Raw genomic sequence first — 22,313 nt, forward strand, 5'->3', positions numbered from 1 at the left:
GGACCACACTGATTTGCTGATTTCAGTAGAGCATCAGCCACTAACAGAGGCACAGGAAACTGTGGCTCACAGCACACCTTACACAAAATAAACATGAGCTGATGTCAGGACAGGTTAACAAAGCCAAAGCCTTGGGAGGTCTCTGAAAAATTCAAGAACAACTATTAAATAACAGATTGTTTTTGTGTATAGAAATCAAAATTTCCTCTCAGAACCAAGTTAGTTCAAATAGTTTCAATAATTATATACAAGGATTTTTTTTCTTTATCAAATAGAATACTTTAAGATTTCCATGGTCACGAGTATCATTTTATACCCATTTTAAATCTATCTATTTATTTAGAGAGTTTCATGCACTCCTGGCCTCTCTGGAACTCACTATGTATAGAAGGCTGGCCTTGAGCTGGAAGCAATCCTCTCGCTTCGGTCTCCCAAGTGTTGAAATTAGAGACATATACAACCACATATGGCTACACACTGATTATAAACCATGATCCCCTTAGCACTCCTGTCTCAGTAGGATGTTTCCCCCAATTCTAAATGACTAAGTAGTTCTTCTTTTAAGCTGTGCCTCCAACCTAAAGACAAAAAAAAAATCACCTGCTTTTACTACTGCCTAAAGCATTTTTAATTACTATCTCAATCACCTGGAGAAGAAAATGACATAAAATACGTACACCATTACTCTTGTTTGAGACCAAACTAATAAATTAAAACTTTGTAACTAGGGGCTGGAGTGGATGGCTCTGGAGTTAAGAGCACTGGCTGTTCTCCCAGAGGAGCCAGGTTCAATTCCCACCACACTCATGGCAGCTCACAACTGTCCATAACTCCAGCCCAAGGGATCCAATGCAGGTTCTGACGTCCAAAAGCATTAGGCACACGTGTTGCACATATAGACACAAGCAAACCACTCATACACATTAAAAATCAATCTTTTTAAAAAACAAAACAAAATCTTACAACTGGAATCACTCTGTAGCTTGGTAAACTACTCAGCCAAAACCTCCACTCAGCTACTGAAAGTAAAATGTTTCAATCTGAAGTGGCTGTCATTAATAGCCTTCTCTACTACTTATAGAAGGGGACGGGAGAGATACTTAAGCCAGAAGATGCAAACATCTGCCCACGGCCCTACACTTAAGTATCCTAGAAATTAATAAAACAAAAACTCTCTCACCAGCTTCCATATCAATAGCTGCCTGGAGAACCTTCACCATGTACTGCAGGCTTCCAGGGCTGTGATTCAGTAACCTCGGCAAGTAATAATCAGTCACGTAGGACTTCTGAGCCAAGTGTCCTCCACACAGTATAGAAAGAAGAGGAGAAACCCAGGTCTCATGCCACTCATCCAGCCAAGTATTGGTGACAGGCTGGGACTTCAATTGGCCCTTATGATTCTTAAACATGATTTCCAAAAGGTCAGTTGCATATGGTACCAATGACTGGTCTCCCATCACCTCTAGGATCTGAGATGGAATAGTTTTATCTATTGCCAAAATATGTTCAATTCCAACACTCTCAACCATACAGCCAAGGCAAGCGTACTTCCCTTTAATGTGCCATTCCAATCGCAGAAGACTCTTAGTCAGTTCCAAAAAGAAGGGGTCAGTGACTAAATCTGACCCTTCCATAGCGAGCTGGTGCATTTGCAGGAGATTTCTGAATATGATTTTAGTTTGGTGTCTCAGAGCATCCAATGGATGTTCCCAGTGTGTATAGACATATTCCAAAAGTCTCCTAGTTATACTTGAATCCCCATTCAGATGATCCTTTAGGTTTGGGGAACTTGATTTAAGAATTTGTATGGCTGAATTGGTCCAAGATACCAATGTTCTAGACAGGAACATTTCTAGTGTTGACTCCTTAATCCTGGAGAAAAATAAACCATGACCTATATTATTATAAACTGCCTAGTAGAAGAAATTGAACAGACATTACAACTTTTAAATACAAAGAATGAACAAAAATTTAATTTAACTTACAACAACAACAAAAATTACAAATAAGGTCAAACTGAAAGTCAAACTTTCACATAAATGTTTTTACCATATTAAAAATTAAAAATGAATACACGAAAACTTTTAGTAATAAATGAAATATTCACTGTCTTCACTGTGATAATGGCTTCATGGGTATTTTAAAGTTGAGAGAGGGGTGCATTCAAATTAGTGTAAAGATGCATGCACAGAGGCTAAAAGATGTCAGGTGCCTTCTATAGCTCTCTATCTTATGTCCTTGGGGCAGGGTCCCTTACTGAGCTACAAGCTAGCTATTTCGGCTAAGGCGGCTGGCCAGCAAGCTCCCAGGATTCATTGGTCTCCACTTACCAACGCTGGGGTCATAGACACATGTGCTGCTTTAAGTCTGACCTCAGATCCACATGCTTGCACAGCTCGTGCTCTAGCCCTGAACCAGCTTCCTAGCCTCTCACAGAGATGTTTAAATAATTTGATGGCTCAGCTGGGAAAGGCTGGAGAATCAGTTTTAGTCTTGGGGTGTCTAGTGTTTTAGCATGACGAGAACATTATTTTGAGACAAGGTCTCATTAGGTAATATAAGCTTCACTCAAACCCTTCTTGCTGACTGCCTGCCAGTGCACGATCGTGGCTATCTAGGAAGATGGAAGCATTCTGAGGTGGACTGCAGAACATTTCTGATTTTATAGTACGTGAATTATATCACCATCTTTTAAAAATTATTTTAGAGCTTTTTGCTTATCTTAACGGTAATGCTTACTGTTATTAATCTATATTCATGGTCTGGCTTTAAAAAACTTATTACACTTGTTTGTTTAGTACATATGTGTACATGTGCCAAGGTCAGAGGAAAACTTGCAGGAGTCAGTTCTCTCCTTCTGCCATGTAGGTTCAATGAATCAAACTCAGAGCATCAGGCTTGGTGTAATCACCTTTAACAGCTATGCCATCTCTCCAGACCCTGCTTTGAGCCTTTTTTTAAGTACTTGATCATTTCATTCATAATAGCCAAACACCAAAGAAACTCAGCTCTATGTAGACCTTCCTATAACATGCTTATAAATGAGCATTTACTGTCAAAACCTAACTTCACTCACCCAACAAATTAAGTCTTTATACTATCTATGTGTAGAGCACATTACATACCTAGAGTTCCTAAAATTCAGGATCCTGAAGCACTCACTACACATACAAGCATTTTTATAGGATTTTCTGCTTTTTGGTTTGATAGTGCTAGAACTGAAAATAGGGTCAATGGTTCTACCATCTCTACACCTGAATTTTTAAGTTTTTCAAAATGGAGATATAAGTCAGTAGTTAGGAGCACATATTGTTCTTTCAGATGTCAAAAGTTCAGTTCCCAATACCCAGGTCAGGCAGGTCACCTGTAACTCCAGTACCAAGGGATCCACTGCCCTCTTCTGGCCTCCATGGCACTTCATACACATGCAAAAACCCACCACACATCTGCACATAACTAAATAAAACATGAAAACATTTTTCAGTGCTAGCTTAAGTTGGGTGTGGTAGTATTTTGGGTGGAGAGACAGGAAGATTAATAGTTCAAAACGAGCCTTTGTCACAAAATAAGTTCAAGGTAACAGTAGACTGACTGAAAACAAACCAAACAAAAAAGCTCACATATATACTGAATGTTAGAAGTGTTCACTATGCATTAACCTGCACCAGTAATTTCTATAACTGTCACGCTCATCATCTTGTCTTTTCTCTCTCATGGCTATTTTATTCTCACATATCAATTTTAATTTAGGATTTATCCTAACCACATTTAATTGAATCTATTTTGTTGGCTCAGTTGTGTCCTTCAAATGTCTTCTAAGCAAAACAAAATATGAAATAACAAAACAAAACTCACTGTGAACTCAAAGTAAACAGAACATGCACAGTATCCAAGAGCAAAGCCTCCTCGCTTGGGCCCGTGCTCCCATCCTGCCAGTCCAACATAGCAAGTGTTCCCTGACACAGGAACAAGAGACCTGACGCTGGCACACCAGCACAACAAAGGCTCCTGCAGCAGTTCATGAACCATTCAGGGATAATGGTGTTGTCAACTGACTGGAGAAGCAAGCTGCTGATCTGGAAAACACATGAGGTAATAATATATAAATACCTCAAACACAAACCTACAAATCTCTTTCTTCTGAAATATTCTAAGAAAACTATTGGTGAAACAGCAACAATCATTAAAATAAGCACAACTAAATCTAAGCACATCTATCTTTTGGCTGACATGAAAGTACTGGGGAAATCTATGGGTCAATACTGCAAGTGGACAAGAGGATGCTTTTAGAACATTTCTGAGAAAAAACTTCAATTGTATACAAGGATAATTATTTTGCATGATCTTAGAATACACACATTCAGTTAGGGTTGGGTTTAAGGAAAAGTGAGTTTCTGGATAATACACTGGGAGCTGGGGAGGATGCTAGTGGCCAATACAAAGATAATGGTCTATATTACCAAATTAACTTTCCTTAGAGACCAAATTCACTAAAAATTGACCCTAACATGCCTCTTGTATTACAAAGTATATGATTAAGTATAGTGCAAAGTTCATTCTTAGTAAGACTATCAGCAAGTTATAACTGTGTATTGAAACATTAGTCACTGGACAGTTTGAATGTTACAAGTATCTCTTATCATACTGACACAAAGAACTGAAAAAACAGCCCTAGAAACAATTAGGAGAGTAGTCAAAAAAAATGTTGATAGTCATTATCTTTGCAAAACTGACTTAGTTATTGCCTTGCCCTTGTCACCGCTACTTCATTTGTATATTTACAACTATCATTACAGGAGAAAAGAGCAATGAGAAAAATTCCAACTATGCCAAATAAACTTTTTAAAATTCAGCTAATATGGCTTAAAAATTGAGGGGCTGGTGAAATGGCTTAGTGGGTACAGACATGTCAAGTCTAAAACAACCTAAGCTTGATTCCCAGAACCCATGTGGTAGCAGAGAACTAAATACCACAAGTTGTCCACTGACTTCCACACACACACTGTGACACATGTGTGCCCATACACACACTACAAGTAAATAACTGTCAAATAATACGAAATGACATTTTAAATTAAAAAATAAATTGATATCCATCTAATTCTTAGTGAAGGAAAGTTCTAAAAAGAAGATGCACTCACCAATTCAGGAAGCTTTTCAGATGGTCGGAACATGGTCTTAATGAAAAGGACAACAGCTAATCCAGATGTACTTTGAATAGTCTGCAGCAGGTCATCTATTGGGGGGAGCAGACATTATGCATTAAAGAATGGCGAGCCTGGAGTAGTGGAAAGAGCAAGTGCTTTGGGGTCAGACAGTCCTCAACAGTTCCAGCCTGACCATTTGCCAGGTGACTAGATCCCAGACAGGTTACTGAATGTCCCAGGAACTCAGCTTTTTTTTTTTCCAGAGAGAGAGAGAGAAATAACCCATACAGGACAAGCTATCATAACGTTTAAAAGAAAATGAAAAGAAAGAGTAAGCCGAGTACATATTCAGTAAATGAGCTTCCCTCCTCCCATGCAACATCTTGCTCTCATCCTTGATATCTACACCTCTGGCAACCCTAGCAACACCATCACTTGGTCCTCCCAACCACTCATGCCTCCGTATTCCAAAACACAAACAATTTAGCTTTGAAGGTCTATGTGAAAAATCTACACTAATGTTCATTAGAAACCTTTGGAGCACAGCACTGGACGTGAGCAGGCAACTGAGTTGCTACCTTCCGTTTATATATATATTAGCCTCCAGTATTGTGAATTGCTCACCTCAGACTGAGAAGTTTGACAGACACCTTAAGTTAACTATTAAATATCCACTCTGCCCTCCATCTCTGGGAACAAAACTGACTTTTGGCAGCCATCTGCTTAGCCAAAAGCAAGACTCTTGTTTCCACAATCCTCCTTGCAACTAAAGGCACCCACGGGGGAGGATTCAGGCCAATGAGCTATCAGCACAAGTCCCTTGGATCTATTAGTTTTTTCTGATTAAGATGCAATTGGCCCTTCTTCTTGCCTTGCACAAACACATGATGTCGGCAGCTACAGCATAAGATGCCAAACAGGAGGTAACAAACATATAGACAGACACCAACATGATAAAAATCCACAGCAATGCAGAAGCTGGTCCTACACTGACAGCAGTGGTTCTGGGTCATCTGCCTCTGAACTCCACGATACAGGAAGAGAGGCATGGCTCAGTTTTCTGTTACTCACAGCTAAATACTTTACTAATACAAAAAGCTTTAAACTCCGGAAGAACAGCAGTGGTGAAGTGCCATCAACTTCTCAGAAAATAAGCTGTCTGGTTAAAACTGTGTCTGGGACTGGACAGATGGCGCAGCAGTCCTGAGTACTTGCTATTCTTAGAGCACCCAGGTTCATCTCCCAGCATCCCCAAATGGATGCTCAGAACCATCTGTAAACCTTGTTCCATGGGATCTGCTGCCCTATTCTGGCCTTCACAGGCACTTAAATTCATACGGTGTATAAACTCAGATAACCACACATATATACAAATAAAAATAAAATAAGTTTTAAAACATTTTTAAATTCTATCTTCTCTGTATTTTCCAGATTATCAAATTCCCCCTTTAAAAGGTTCCTGTGAAAAGTTGTTTCTAAATTCTGTCTTGATAAAGGTAACTAACAGAGGTCTGGAGAGATGGCTCAGAGCTTAGGTCCCAGCACCTACACTAGATGGCTTACACCATTGATAACTCTAGCTCCGGGAGATCAAATGCCACCTCCTGGCCTCCTCAGTAACCCGCACGCACACATACTCAGAGACACACACATAAATTAAAAATGCTTATTTTTTTAAAGAAACTGATTTATTATCCTTTAAATTCTAAAAAGTCCAATGTATAAAGAAAAACAGAAATATTAACTAGACAGTAACAAAAGCCATTACTTTTCCTAGTTACCTGTGTAAAAACAATCATCCCAGCAAAGCTGAGTAAACCACTTCTTACAAAGAAGAGTTCTAAACAGGTCCCCATAATGTTTTACTCTCTCTCTCTCTCTCTCTCTCTCTCTCTCTCTGTGTGTGTGTGTGTGTGTGTGTGTGTGTGTGTGTGTGTGTGTGTGTGTGTGTACTAGGGTTAAGGTTAGGGTGCAACAGTGTGGAGGTCAGAGGACAATTTGTAGACTCCCATTCTCTCCCATTAGGTGAGTTCTAAGCATCAAGCATCAAACTCAGGTCATCTAGCTTGGTGACAAAAACTTTACCCACTCAGACATCTTGTCCAGCCATGTTTCTTATTTTTTTAATTTTTTAAAATCTTATGTGTATGGATATTTTATTTGCATGTGTGTCTGTGCATCTTGTGTATACAGTGACCAAGAAAGCAGAAGAGAACATAGGATCCCCTGGGGTTGGAGTTATAGACAGTTGTGAGCTATCTGGGTATTGGCAACTAAACCCAGGTCCTCAGGAAGAGCAGCCAGTGAGTGCTCTTAAACACTGAGCCATTTCTACAGCCTCTTGTTGTTTTGGTGTTTGTTTTTGTTCACTTGTTTTTTATTATAGTTAAATTCATATAAACATTACTACATAAAATAGCAAATGAAGAGAAAGGATAATTTAACCTTTTCTTGAATAGTTAAATGTTATATAACCCTTTTATATCCAGTTAAATAAGTTATAGATGGTGACCATCCTTGAACTCATCATCAGAGAAAGAGACCTCAGCTTCCAGGCCCAGAAGGCCTATCCATATATCTCATACAAACCATAATTCCCTTCAGACTCTATAAGTAAATACTATTCTGACTTTCACAGTAATGATTTCCCTATATTCCATATCTTTAATAAATGAACATGTACTTCTTGACAGGGCAGCTGCCATATCATTTTAAATGTCTTTTAGATACCTTACACTATAGGTGTCCCTTTTCTGTCTCTAATTCTCTAAGGAAGAACTCTGGCCCATATGTCTTGCAAAGTTTTCTTCAACCAGGACACTGTGCTTCTCTGTCTAATCCAATGCATCCTTTGACCCCTGCACAGGCAGCTAACCTAAAGATAGCATCACTCTCCAGTTCAATCCCTTTGGGAAGAGAACAGGTAGCAGCTATAAGAATCTAAGGCACATTCTGTCCGGTTTTCTGTTTCTGTGACTGCTGATGCTTATGGCCACCTGCATTAATCACTGGGTGTTACAAAAGGTGACAGTCTATTGTTACTTCATTTCAATTTATTAATTAAAATACTCTCATTAAGAGAAATTTCTTTTCAGTTAGCTTGCTAGTGGTAGAATTCTCATGGCCATAAGAGATATACAGGAATTAGGCAACCAGGCTCATAATTAACTACTGTCATTATTTGAATATATTACTACTAAGAATTCAACTCATCTTTCTAAATCTTCCTTAAATTTGGTAAATACTTTTTTTTTAAGTATATTTTGGTTTTTCTTTTTTTTTTTTTAAGATTTATTTGTTTATTATGTATACTGCACACCAGAAGAGGGCACTAGATCTCACTATAGATGGTTGTGAGCCACCATGTGGTTGCTGGGAATTGAACTCAGGACCTCTGGAAGAGCAAACAGTACTCTTAACCTCTGAGCCATCACTCCAGGCCTGTTAACTATTTCTAAACAATTTTCATTTATAAATTAAAGTCTGTGGCTTTCCAACAATGAGATTACTGGTTTTTCTCTTTCGTACACAATAAAGATGCTGACACATACATACACAAACTGGGAAAAGTTCTTCAACCTCCCTTGCTGAACACATACATTTGAAAAGCAAAAAACAAACTAAAAAAGCATTAGAATCACATAATGTACGTCCTTTCTGCATTAACTGACAGAGACGTTCTATACCTAACTTACATGTACTAGGGACTAGCATGCAGTTATAACCATCATTTTGAACACTGACACACTTACCATCATTTAAAAACTTGGTGAAAATGCTCAGCAAGCCACACATACTTTGCCAGATGGGAGAGTTGTAATCATTCCAGAGTTCGCCTTGGGGCCCTTGTACTTTCTGCACTACTGTCATGGCCACTCTAACACCTACTAGCAAGTCATTCATTAACTCTGTTTGAACAATATGATTTCCAGCAAATTTTCTACAAAGAAAAGAGATTTCAGAAGAAATTCAAATGTGAACGTCACCACCTCCACCCCTCTAAAACCAGCACACTCCTGCACCCGAGGGCCTTTGGGATCATAACAGACATGTGTCTATCTCCCATATGCATAAGCATTCCAGTTACACAGACAACTGTAAGATCCTAATACTCTTAGCTCAGTAGGGCCCTCTTCCTCAGCCAGGCGAACCTTACTCCCTATTTCAGGGCAAAGATAAGAAATTTATAAAAGAAGAAATGAAGATCCAATGAGACAATTTAGAGATGTGAACAGTCTACACATACTTTTTCCATCTGCCTTCAACATATGCTCCTAGACTTTGTCCTCAGACATCATGACGAGGTAGTTGTCCTCTGCCTAACCTATTTACCCACCTATTTCTCTTCTCCCTCACAGATCTTGCCCCCTTCTCTCTAGTGTGAAGGATCAACTCAAAGCTTCACTAAACAGTAACCTGGTAACTTAGATCCTCTGACAGTGAGAAACAGTCTCAGCCTGCCCTACTCTATGTCAAAGCTCCCCAAGATTCAGACCTTAGTTCTCAGTTCTCTATCAAATTCTCTCCCTTGACGCTGATCTTATGTAGCTCTTAAGCTTTCAATTGTATTCTATATGCTAACTATTATCAAACTTTTTGCTCTAACCCAGATCTTTCCTATTACAAATTTGCATTTCTAACGTCTTATTCACCATCTTCATTAAGGTATCTCATAGGCATCTCAAAATATATGAATTTATACTTGACTCCAAACCTGCACTACCTCCTGAGATCCCTACCTCTAAAAATGCTGTAATCACGTTTGCCTCCTGTCTTCTCTACCCCATCTTCAAAATATATCTGGACTTATGCCATCTCCATGGCTACTATTTGACCTGGATCATTCTCATGTCTCCTTTGGATTACAATAGCTTTCATCTGGTCTCCCAGTCTTTAACTTTGTCTTTCTCTGTCTATTTTCAATAGGAGAAAACACATCCTATTAAAACGCAAGCCAGGGAAAAGTTTGTAACTTCCTCAAAACAAACAAAATTAGTAAAAGGCCCAGCTAGTCCACTCTTAGGTATATATTTCTAAGAACTGAAAGTAGAGCCAAGTATGGGAAGCATATGAGAGGCTGAAACAGGAGAATTGCCATAAGTCTGAGAGCAGTATAAGTTACAGTTTCAAGCTAGCTGAAGCTAGAGAGTAAAATTCTACTTTAAAAAAACAAAAAAATTGAGGGATTGGGGAGAAAAGAAAACTGAAACTGAAAAGCCTCTTCTGCACACCAATGTTTATAGTAGCATTATACAGCAGCCAAAAGGGAGGAAAAGCCAAAAAGCTAGCAGATAAATAGACAAAATGTATCATATATACACTGTGGAGTATTTGGCTATAAAAAGGAATAAATTCTGAAACATATTACTACATAGATAGGTCTTGAAAACATCCCAAGTGAAATACGCCTGGCCCAAAAGGATAAGTAGGCTGGACATTGTGGTATATACTGTAATATCAGCACTCAGGAGGCTAGAGCAGAAAACTCATGAACTCACTGCCCATCTGAACTATACAGTGAGGCTGTATAGTCATCACCCAAATATATATACATAATGAATATACATATATGTGAAAACATATAATGAATATGTATATGTTATATGATTTCATTTATACAAGTATCAAAGACAGGCAAAATCAAAGAGACAGAAAGTTGGGTGGAAGTTAGAAGGGTTAGTGTCTTAAGATAGTGAATTTTGGGGAACATACGCTGAATCTGTACCTATAAAAAAGCAAGTCAAAATGTCTAGGAACCAACTGACTATTGAGTCTACTAAGGAAAATGAGAACTAACTGGAAATCTAAATACAATATGGACAGTGGCTGACGCCAACGAAGTACATAGTATGAAACAACAGGAACAAATGAAATTGGAGGATTGGACCCAAGTCCATAGGATGAGCCAAGAAGTCTGAAAAGACAAAGAAGCTTCTCTTGAAGCAGAAGACCTCAGGTTAAAGTGGCCATACAGCTACTACTTCTACTCCATCCCAGAATGTCCCTAAGCCAGAAGCCGTGATTTAAACACAAAAGGCATAAACAAGTGCATAAAGAACGAGGTAATAATATGGCAGTCCTTTAGACGCTGCAAAGCATATGAACGGCAGTGTCTTTATAGAAAAACCAAAGGTCAAACTTCATCAGAGAATAAAGCTAAGAGTAACCTGAGTTATAACTCCAAAAGGCTCAGGAACCACGGACACTTTAATTCTGGCTTGATATGGAGGTAAACAGGGCTGAAGACAGGCAAAATGACTACACGTTTTAGAAAGAATACGCACTCTAAACCAAACTGCTCAGCCAGCAGACAACTGGTTCGCCTACAGAAAAGGTAAAGCAATGCATTTACCCAGTGGTGACCAGGAGGACTGAGCTCCAGCCTGTGTCTGTCAGAAAAACAGTGCACACAAACAAAGCAGCCATGCCATACTGCACACTAGGTAAACGTGTGCGCAGTGACTGTCAGAATCCAAGGCCTCGACTCTGTGCCGGCACTCTGCAACTAGAATACTAACGTAAGGTCCGGATGATGCTGTGGCCACAAGCCCACCCCCAAGTAGTAAGACATGACTTAAAGGGTTCCCTAGGAAAGAGCCCCGTTCGACTAGAGAGGAAAACTTGCAGTCAAACCCACACGGGTACACAGACTCACATCAACTTTTAATGACCTGTCCCTGAAAAGGAGTACCCAGCCAAGGATCATTAGACTTCTGAGAAAAATTTCTTGCAAGAAACACAGTGAGTAAACACAGCAAATGGGGAAAAATAAAAACTCTGAAAAACTAAAGACTATGTAAAGCTCAGGAAACTTAAAAAAAAAAAAAAAAAAAACAGATACCTATTATACTTTTTTAATGTCTTCAGAGAGATAACAAGAAATTCACCCATTAATATTGAACACTCAAAGGTAGGAGAAATGACTCTCTTCCTCATTTATTCTCATGATAATGTATTTGATCTTTAAAAACTAACTATCATCTAAGCATGGCAGTACATACCTGTAACCCCAGCACCTGAGAGGCTGTGACAGGAAGATTACAAGTTTGAGCTAGCCTGCTTTATACAGTGAGACCTTGTCTCCAAAAAATCAATTAAAAAAAATACATATGAATCCAAATGTTGGAAGCAGCACACTCTGAGACTTCTACAGAAGCTCCCTTTGTACTGAAAAAAATCCCAACTGTACACACAGAGCTATGCACATGCACACAAACACACAGCACTTGCCTGTTTTCTTCCAGGATTTCAATTAAACTCCTCTGCAGAAAACGAAGCACTGAAACAAAGAGAATACAATGGCAACCAGCACTCCAAACTGAGTTTTAGCTTCAGAAGCAGGAACATTTCAAGACATCTACCATAAATGATGACATGGAGAAGCAGAAACTTCAGGAGCACAGTCTAATTTAGTTATCTGAAGCACTTCACTATTGCCAAGAAAATCCTTTTTCAATTAATTTTATTTTATGTGCATTGGTGTTTTGCCTGTATGTATGTCTCTGTGAGGGTGTTAGATCCCCTGGAACTAAAGTTAGAGACAATGTGAGCTGTCATGTGGATGCCGGGAATTGAACCCAGGTCCTCCAGAAGAAGAGCCAGTGCTCTTAACCACTGAGGCCCTATTGCCAAGAAATTTAAAGAAGTCAGTTCTAAAATGACTCAGAGAAACTGTCACCCCTCAAAGCAAATGAAAATATCAAGACTTACCATCTTTAAGCAGATTAACAACACTTGCTCTACCTGCAGGTGGGAAAACAACAATGCTAAGGAGTTTTTGCCAAAATGGACATTGAAGAACAGTTATGTAATGACAGATGTTACCCAGGGAAGGACACCAAAAAAGTGCTGGCTTACCCAGGTTAAAGTTCTCCATGCAGGAAGCTATATTGTTGATTACTTTTCTATAAGAATGTAAGTCAGCAGTATCTAGTTCTTCTTGAAGATGAGAAGTAAAACTGTGTGTAGCTTCAGTTAGAAAAAATTCGGGCAGGCCATCCAGTGAGCTACAAAAAAAGAACCAAATGACGAAAACTGTACAGCACTGGGTTAAGTGGGGAGGGAGATGTTAACATTAAATACTGAACCACATCTTCAAAATCCAGCCACAAAATTACAACTTCACACAAAATTTCCATCAGCAAAATTCGCTGGTCCACCCTTTCCCGTCTCTCTCCCGGGTTCCATTTTGTGTTTCTGACCCCCAGGCTAGTCTCAGTGGAGTAGCCAGGTACTGAGTAGCAATAGTACTAAGCACAGTGTGAGGCGGGAAAGCACGTGGTGCCGCCTTCTCTATTTTCCCCTTAGAAAGCAAAATGCTCAAAAATCTACGCTTTTTTACTCAGTTTAACCCCAATTCCTAGAAATGTACTTAAATCACATTTAAGTACTCAACAAAATTTCCTGGATATGAAAGCTAATGTCAATTTTATTCCAATTGATTCAAAACAAATAAAACATTTCATCTTTGAAAGGTTCACTGCTTTTCTAGAAGAAATAAATCTAAAAACTAGAATACCCTGAAAAAGGAAATTCAGTAGAAAATAACTTATTCTGTAATTGAGTCATATTACCAAAATATTAAGTAAATGAGTGGCATTGGTTCAAGAAATATACATAAGTCTAAAAGAATCAAACCCATGTTTATATAAAAATACCTAAGACAAGGCATATCCCAAATAGGAAAGGAAATGTATGAGCCAACAGGCTAGGGAGACCCTGCATGCAACGGAAAACTAAACTGATCTCTAACTTAACCAATACTTAAAACCTGATTCTAGATGGATTTAAAAACAGAAAGAAAGAATTAAGACAAACAAATAAACAATCTTGAAGTAGAGAAAGCATAAATAAATAACATGAGCCAGGCGGTGATGGCACACACCTTTAGCCCCAGCACTGGAGGCAGAGGCAAGTGGATCTCTAAGTTCAAGGTCAGCCTCATCTCCAGAGCTAGTTCTAGGACAGCCACGGCTACATAGAGAAACCCTGTCTCGAAAAACAACAACAACAAAACAACGAATAAACAAAATAAAATAAACAAAACATAAAATTTAGAAATCTATATAATAAAAAGTATTAGTAGGGTCATGGTCTTTATCTTAATAAAGACAATCCATCATGCATTAAGTGAAAAATAAAAATATATCTGGCACAATGAACAGATATATAATATAAAAGGTAATCAAACTCCACATATAAAGTGTTCAGCCATGAGCTGGAGATGTGGGTCAATGGGAGAGTATCTGCCTTAGATGAAAGATCCCTGTGAGGTCCAAATCCAGCACCAAGAAAAGTTCACCACTAACAATCTGGAAAAACGTAAATGATGATAAAATAGCATTAATCACATTCGGAGTTTACAAATGTAAAGACTGGTGTCATCCAGTGCTAGGGAAACACAAAGAAATCAGCAGTGTCATTCACAGCTATGGAAGTTTAAGTAAGTAGCTTAGGGGAAGTACAGTAACGACATCTACAGAATCGGCCTTTTGGTCTAGAAATCTTCTTCTAGGAATACTGACAGATGATAACACACATTTTATGTATGATAAAGAACATCACATTGACAGCATAATAAAATCTAAAACACCAGATATTTATCAGTGGCAAGGAGATTAAATAAACCAAATAATACTTATCATGATCACATTTTTACATATTCATATGTACATATTCATGGAGTATGTACAGACATAAATGCAGGCAAAACACACACACACAAAATAAATATAAATGAATACTTTTTTAAGATTTACTTATTATTTATATAGTATTCTGCCTGCATGTATGCCTACATGGCAGAAGATGACACCAGATCTTATTATCAATGGTTATAAGTTGCCATGTGGTTGCTGGGAATTGAATCAGGATCTTTGGAAGAACAATCTGTGCTCTTAACCTCTGAGCCATCTCTCCAGCTCCCAAATGAAAGTTTTTATTTTTCAAGGAGACTATCCTGATACAGAAATTTCTCTAAGATACTCTATTTATTTGTTTGTTTACTGAGGGAGCACATGGGTACCATAGCACACTTATACACATAAGAAAACTTGTAGGAGTTGGTTCTGTTTCTACTATGTAGGTTGCAGAGATCAAACTCAGGCCATCAGGCTGAACAGGAAGTACCAAGATTCACAGAGCCATCTCACCAGCCCTCCCAAGATATTTAGTAAATAAACTAACTGCAGAGTATTGTGTAGAGTATTATACCATTATAAAAATATTAAAACTAAAACATAGTACACATACGTTAAACCCAGAGAAAAGGTTTTAAAAACCAAAAACCAAAATTAAAGTGGCAACCCTTTCCTAAAAAAAAAAAAAAAAAAAATTAAACAAGGTAGAAATGGTGGAATTCGAAACTCATTTACTTTTGTGCACTTCTGCATTACTTAAACATTTTATATCACGCACATATTGCTGTACTATCTGTGTTAGAATAGATGGGACCAGAGAAAAGGAACAGGATGATAGATTTAAACATCCATGTAAAAGAATGACCCAGAAACAGGGAACCGGGCTGACTATATAAATGCACAGCTTGTTTTTTAAATCCTATAACCTAAGGCTTTCGCTTCCTAAAGCCTTTAGACAGATACACAGATAGACAGTACAAATGAAACTTATAGTAATACACTTTGGCTTAATTTTACCAAAACAGTGAATGAACTTTACATGCTTTTTCTTTTCTTTTCTTTTCTTTTCTCCTTTTCTTTTCTTTTCTTTTCTTTTAAGTGCTGAGGAGGGAACCAAAGCCTTCTACCTACTACTAGGTCAGCACATTACAACTGCAGTGTATCCCCAGTCTCTGGCTATTTTTTGTAGCATTCAACTTATCTCCCTTCTTTTCCTTACCTTGCCAAAACTTTCTTCAAGGGATTCTTTGGAGTCAAGGAAAAATAAATGCCTGCTAAAATATCCAAACAACTTTCAATAGTGGAATCACACACAACATCTTTATCCACCTTCTCCAGAAGAGGCACAATCTATAATAAAAATAAATATTAATGTCAAATACATCAAAACACACATGAGTACAAATATTCTTTTAAATCATTTTTCTTTTCTTTGAAGGAAAGAGGAAGAATGACCTTGAACTTTTGATCCTCCTGCTTCTAACTCCCAACAGTTAAGACTACAGGCATGTCTGACTTATGTGGTGCTAAGGATCAAACCCAGGGTCTTAAACATGTAAGCACTCTTCCAACTGAGGTACATTCCAGCCTGATTTCAGTATTGATAAGCCTTTAACATATGCCCTCTCTCTTTACTTATAGTCCAGGGAGGGTAGGTGCTTGGATACTGTTTCTACTGCTGCTCAGAACAAAGGGACATTATACAATAAACAGAAAAACGAAAACTATCATTTGGTGATAAATTAGCAACTGAAGCCAAATACTGTCAGGTAATTTGTAAAATCTATAATAGCATGATAATATTCAAAACATACACATTAACAAAAGCTCAGCTTTACCTGTTTAACAGAATGGATTTGTGACACTCCATCCGTGAGCTGTACACAATGTAACAGCAAAGAGGCAAGATTTTTCCCTTCCACATCAGCAAAAGCTAAGGAATACAAAGATTTCAATGATGTACTCACATATGGATTAACAGCACCTTTCTTATCCATTCTACAAAAATGTTAAGGATAGAAACCAGGACCAGTGAGATGGGTTAGGAGGTAAGGCGCTTGCCCTAGCCTGACCCTGAGTCTGACCGCCCCCAACCCATGCAGTGGAGGGAGGAGAGTGCCAACTCTCAAAAGATGTCCTCTGACATCTACCTCTGTCAGGTATGCAGATGGCCACATATACACATACTGTCTTAGTTTGATCTCTATCGCTGTTAAACACCATGACCAAAAGCAAACTGGGGAGGAAAGGGTTTATTTATCTTACAATTCCCAGATCACAGTCCATCACAAATAGAAGTCAGAGCAAAAACTCAAGACAGGGACCTGGAGGCAGGAACCAAAGCAGAGACCATGGAAGCAACACCACTTCCTGGTTGGACTACTCTGCTTGCTTTTATTATATAAAGCTGGACCACCTGTTCAAAGGTGGTACTGCCTACACTTGAGCTGGACCCTCTCACAACAATCATTAACCAAGAAAATTCCCCCCCCCACAGACTTGCCCACAGACCAATCTGATGAAAGTATTTTCTCATGCGCATGTCCACATACACCCAAATAAATAATAAAGCAAAAATAGATATAAACACTCTGATGTAGAGAGCTGCCCTTCCAGAGGATCCAGGTTCAGCTCCCAGCACCCACATGGCAGCTCACTACCCTCCACAACTACAGCTCCTGGGGATTTGATGCCCTCTCATGACCTGTGGCCTTCAGGCACACACATACATGATGTACATGCATATATAAATTTAAAAACAATTATCTATTTAAAGTAAAAATAGGTATAAGCCAAAATAGCAAGTAGAACTCAACCTAAAGACAAATAATATTCAACAAAACTATTTTTTTATCCACAATGGAATGCAAAAGATATATAGAAAAGTTAAACAGAAAAAATTTCAATGTTACACTCTATAGGGTCCAGACCTTAAACAATCGAAATTTAAAAGTCACATACATCTTAAAGTTTCCAGGTCCTGATGGCAAACTGTCACTGCAGCAACCTGCATTTCTCTTTTCTTCTTCACACCCATTTTAAACAGGATGAACAGCAGTCTCTGTAAGAAAGAAGAGCTTAAGGCACTGGTCAGTGGAGGGTTTCCCCGACAACACATGGCTTTTCTTGAGGATGTTGTCCTGTGCACTACAGGATGCTGAGAGGCTCCCCAGCCCGCACCCCCTTAGATGCCGGGAGCGTCTTACTACAAACAAGACAACAAGCAGGTGCCTCCTAGCAGGACCACTGTCAGAAGGCACAACCGCCCCAGGCAGAGAATCGCTGAGCTGAGAATATCTGGTTCGCAAAAAATAAAAGTAAAATAAATAAAGGGCTTTTAATTTGCTTGTTTATGGTTTCTGCTGCTGTTGTTTGAAATGGGTCTTATTATATAGTCCTTAAAATAGCTGTAGATTTGAAGAAGAGATTTCTTTTGTCCCACTGAAGAATTAGAGAGTCAATGAAAGCTCCAAGGAGACGGATTCCAGCTCAAAGGAAGTCAAAGGAAGACGTCTATGGTCCAATGAGGAACCGGCTACCTTCACATAGACTCTCCCAGACACACACTGACTCAATGTTAATTCACCTAAACTCCTGACACTACTTCTCTGAAGAATCCATTCTTGTCAGTCATCAAAACAATTTTTTTAAAACACTAACAAAGTTAAACAATACATTTGCTCTTAATCTTCCCAAGGGTTTTCAATTGCACTAAACACAATTTATCAGTCACTAATATCCAAATTTGGGTTTTGGCATTCAAAGCCTGACAACAATCTGACCCCGGCTTCCTCTACCATTCATTTCAAAACAATCTATTCTGCCATCTTAAGACCTCTCATGGTACCTGATATTCTTACTATCACCTATGAGACTTTACAATCTGACAATGTTCTGTCCCACACACATGACAAAGCTTAATACTTATTATCCAAGTTCTTAACTGAATACCACCCAAGAGCTTTCTGTAACATTACCTAAAATGTCATCACTCTGATATGATACACATGCACTCCCATTATTTTCTTTTTCACAGCATGTATTACTATCTAAAATTACATTAACTTGCACTTGTCTGCTTTCCCTAGTAGTAAACTCTATGAAGGTGGAAATTTTAATGACTGTTCAGTGTTTTAATTCTCAACACCTTAAGCGTTCAGGCATGTAGTAGATGTTTATAAACATCTGGTGAACAACGTCAAGGAATTAACATTTCCTAATGATATTCTGGGAGGGAAATACAGATAGACAGATAGATAGACAGACAGACAGACAGACAGAAAGACCCATCTTGAATAGCAGAATGATGGACTACCTGCTACCTAAAAGTACACACTACAGCTAAGTGACAGACTGGTCCTGAAGCTGAAGACTTTATAGTTCACTTGGGCAGCAAGTCAATACAGTAATGGCAAGTGAGGAGTCAACCAAAAAAGTTAAGAATGAACACAGCTAGACAGACAACGAGGGAAGAATTTAAAGTTACGGGTTAAATTTAGGGATATAATTTCCTAAACGAGCAGCCAGCGTACAAAGTGAGAAGGTACTGAGGAAGAAAACTGAGGAGATAATTCTGATTTTAAATGGCAAGTTTGCAGCAGTATTTGATTCACGAGTCCTAAAAGAAAGAGACTCAGTGATTCTGCGTGTTTTATGGATACGCATAAACGTGTGTCCTGGTGAGCGGGGCCTCTCCAGTGCCGAAAATCCCCCTGTCCAGCCTGATGGGCGTCTGCTCGTAGGTACCACTTGCTGCTTCCCTCCCATCTACATCTTTCCGACCCACGTGGGGTCCGAAGAATGACAGAATGACAGCTGAAAAAGTGGTTAAAGGGCTGTCTCCATTGAGACCGAAGGGCCAAAAGCCACACGCCGGCACTGCTGATGGGCCACGACTGGTACCCTCGGGGGATCCTGCAAGCTGGCCCGGCCGCGCTGTGGACACTGCGTCCCACGCGCCCGCGCGCCAGGCAGGCAGCACGCCCGCGAGCCAAACCTCGTGCCCGGGGACGTCTGCAAAGATTCGCCACCTCTGGACGAGTCCCGGAAGCCTGTCTGGTCCCGGCGGCTTGTAACGTGGGGCGAGATCCACGATCGGTCCGGTGTAAGTAGGCAGGCCAGGATCCGGCAAGGAAATATCGCGAGAGAAGCCGAGTGCTTTTCCTCCAATCAGAAATGCTGGAGGGTCGTGATGTCATCAGAGAGGGCGTTTGCTAGTGGATTTGGCTAGACCGCTACTTCACAGTTTTTGAGAAGCGCTTCGGTGGTGGTGGTGGCTCCCGGGGACGGCGCACGCCTCACTTTCTTCTGGATGGCAGGGCTTCAGGCTCCACACCCTGACGTGTCAGGTCGACAATTCTGTCTCACCCCAGACTTTCCAGATACACTGTGCCCAGCTCAAACAGACAAAAACGACGCGCGGGTACGGTTGGGCCAGGGAGTGAACTGAAGCCACGAGCAACAACTTAAACCCCGCTGTCTGAGCCTTGAAAGCTGCGCTTTTAAAGCTTGTATCTTCTACACAATTCATAAACTGTAATGCAGTCCCGTCCTTTAAAAAGGAATAAGAACTAGAGACCTAGCACCTCAATAGGAGTTGGGACGGGATTAGAGAACAGACAAGATGCTAAAAAGGGCCAGGATGCTAGCCTGGGCTCTGAAATTCATAGTTGGGGAAAATAATGAAAATTGGGTTAATAAGTGGGTGGCTTTAAGCCTTTAATTCTTTTCTCAATTTTATATTGCTGTGCCTTGTATTTCTTTGTGTTTTTGCCACGTGTATCACTGAACAATAGCTTGTTTGATTTTGTGTATATTAGCCACCGATTCGCATCTTTTAGCATTGCTTTTCGGGTCACCTACCTAAAAATGGGTGATAATAATTCTTTGATTAACTGTTAATGTAATGTGCTGTTCTCTACGTGTTGCATTTGTAATTCGTGCTAGTGTATGTGGACATTTTCTCTGGAGGAGTTCGGGTTGGGGGTTGGTGTGTAGAAACAGACTGGACTTGGCCAGGGATTAGGGAAACAGGACAAGGAGAAAAAGCATGTAGGTTATAGGAGGATGAGTAGCGGGGAAGCCAGCGAACTGGAGCTGCTTGGGAGTTTAGGGGAAAGGAGAAAGTAAAAAACAAAAACAAAAAAAAAAAAAAAAAAAAAAACCCTAGTGTGTTAGCCTGGGCTCTGAGATGCCTATCAAGTACATGTGAATAGGGGCCTGGGGGGTTTGGAGGCTAGCATTGGCTTTAGTATACACCATTGGTACATGTCAATAGAGAGCTAGATGCCACATCTGCCAGAGGCATGGGAAATGGGGAAAAGGCTCTTCCTGGCAGTAACTATTTCACAAACTCCTGAGGAATGCTGAAAATGTCAGCAATTCTATAGTCCTGCCTGAGCGGAGCCAAGACTTTAATTTTGGACCAAGTTAGTGGGCCCATGGGGGTGTCCGAGGTTTTCCTAACTGTAGCAAACTATTGATACAGTCTAGGGGTTTGGGTCAGGTTAATTTTCTCCGCCAGTTTAAAGAATTAAAAAGCAGGAAAAATCTGGATCACAACAGGTAGCAGCAGACAGAAGGAACAGTTGAAGAAAATCTCTACTCCCTGATCAAAAAAAAAAAAAGTATGGGAGATCCTGCTGGCCACGGATCATGAGATTTGCTGAGACAGTCAAGCCCCTCTATACCAACACATGGAGGGCCCAGCCTTTGGAATGGACTGAGACTGAGCACAGGGCCTTCAAAGCCTTGAAAAAGGCCCTGGTGTCTGCCCCATTCTTGGCTCTCCCAGACGTTACTAAGCCATTCCACTTGTGTGTTGGAGGCCGGAGGCATTGTCTAAATGGTCCTCATACAAGCCCTGGGAGGCTGGAAAAGAATGTTGGCATATCTGCCCAAGAAACTTGACCTGGATGGAACTGGATGGTCAGCATTTATGAGGGCTAGTATTGTGACCACCTTGCTGGTAAAAGAAGCTGACAAATTAACTTTAGCACAAAAACTGTTTTGACAGCCCCACACTCTGTTGAGACCCTTTTGAGGGGAACACCAGAGAGATGGGTGTCTTAACACCTGGATGACCCAATACGAAGCCCTGCTTCTGGATCAACCCAGAATTTGACACCAGACCTGGACCCTTGCAGATGACGACTCCTCATGTTCCCTACATGACTTTCTTGAGGTGACTGACCTGATCCAGTCTGTCAGGCCTGAACTGATTGGCATGATATTGGCAACATCAGATGAGGTGTTGTTCACAGATTGGAGCAGTTTCATCCAAGATGGGATCAGGTATTCAAGGGCAGCAGGGTGATCCAAGATAGGACTGATTATCCGGGCACAATCTTTAAGCAGGGGAACCTCATCTTGATGAGCTGAACTTTAGCTTTGACTCACGCACTCTACCAGGAAAGGTAAGCAATCACCATACACACTGACAGCAGATATGCTTTCACTATGGCCCATATCCATGGAGCTGTATATAGGGAAAGAGGACTAAAAATCACAGAGAAGAAATCTTAGCTCT

At 39.9% G+C, this 22,313-nt stretch overlaps 1 protein-coding gene across 1 annotated transcript in view; it reads right to left on the reverse strand.

Annotated features, from left to right (window-relative positions):
• Thada (THADA armadillo repeat containing) overlaps positions 1-19,907 on the reverse strand; it is a 296,591-nt gene extending 276,684 nt beyond the window's left edge. The window contains exons 1-11 of the mRNA XM_055619015.1: positions 19,782-19,907; positions 17,747-17,846; positions 16,624-16,718; positions 16,005-16,135; positions 13,005-13,153; positions 12,858-12,890; positions 12,378-12,426; positions 8,900-9,087; positions 5,142-5,236; positions 3,856-4,076; positions 1,181-1,872 (exon numbers count right to left, since the gene is read on the reverse strand). Of these exons, the coding sequence (XP_055474990.1) occupies positions 1,181-1,872; positions 3,856-4,076; positions 5,142-5,236; positions 8,900-9,087; positions 12,378-12,426; positions 12,858-12,890; positions 13,005-13,153; positions 16,005-16,135; positions 16,624-16,718; positions 17,747-17,822 (1,729 nt within the window). The 5' untranslated portion in view covers positions 17,823-17,846; positions 19,782-19,907. The remainder of the gene's footprint in view (positions 1-1,180; positions 1,873-3,855; positions 4,077-5,141; positions 5,237-8,899; positions 9,088-12,377; positions 12,427-12,857; positions 12,891-13,004; positions 13,154-16,004; positions 16,136-16,623; positions 16,719-17,746; positions 17,847-19,781) is intronic.
• Between the last annotated feature and the right edge of the window lie 2,406 nt (positions 19,908-22,313).

Source organism: Psammomys obesus, unplaced genomic scaffold, assembly GCF_907164565.1.
Source record: "Psammomys obesus unplaced genomic scaffold, mPsaObe1.curated_primary_1811, whole genome shotgun sequence".
Classification (NCBI taxonomy): domain Eukaryota; kingdom Metazoa; phylum Chordata; class Mammalia; order Rodentia; family Muridae; genus Psammomys; species Psammomys obesus.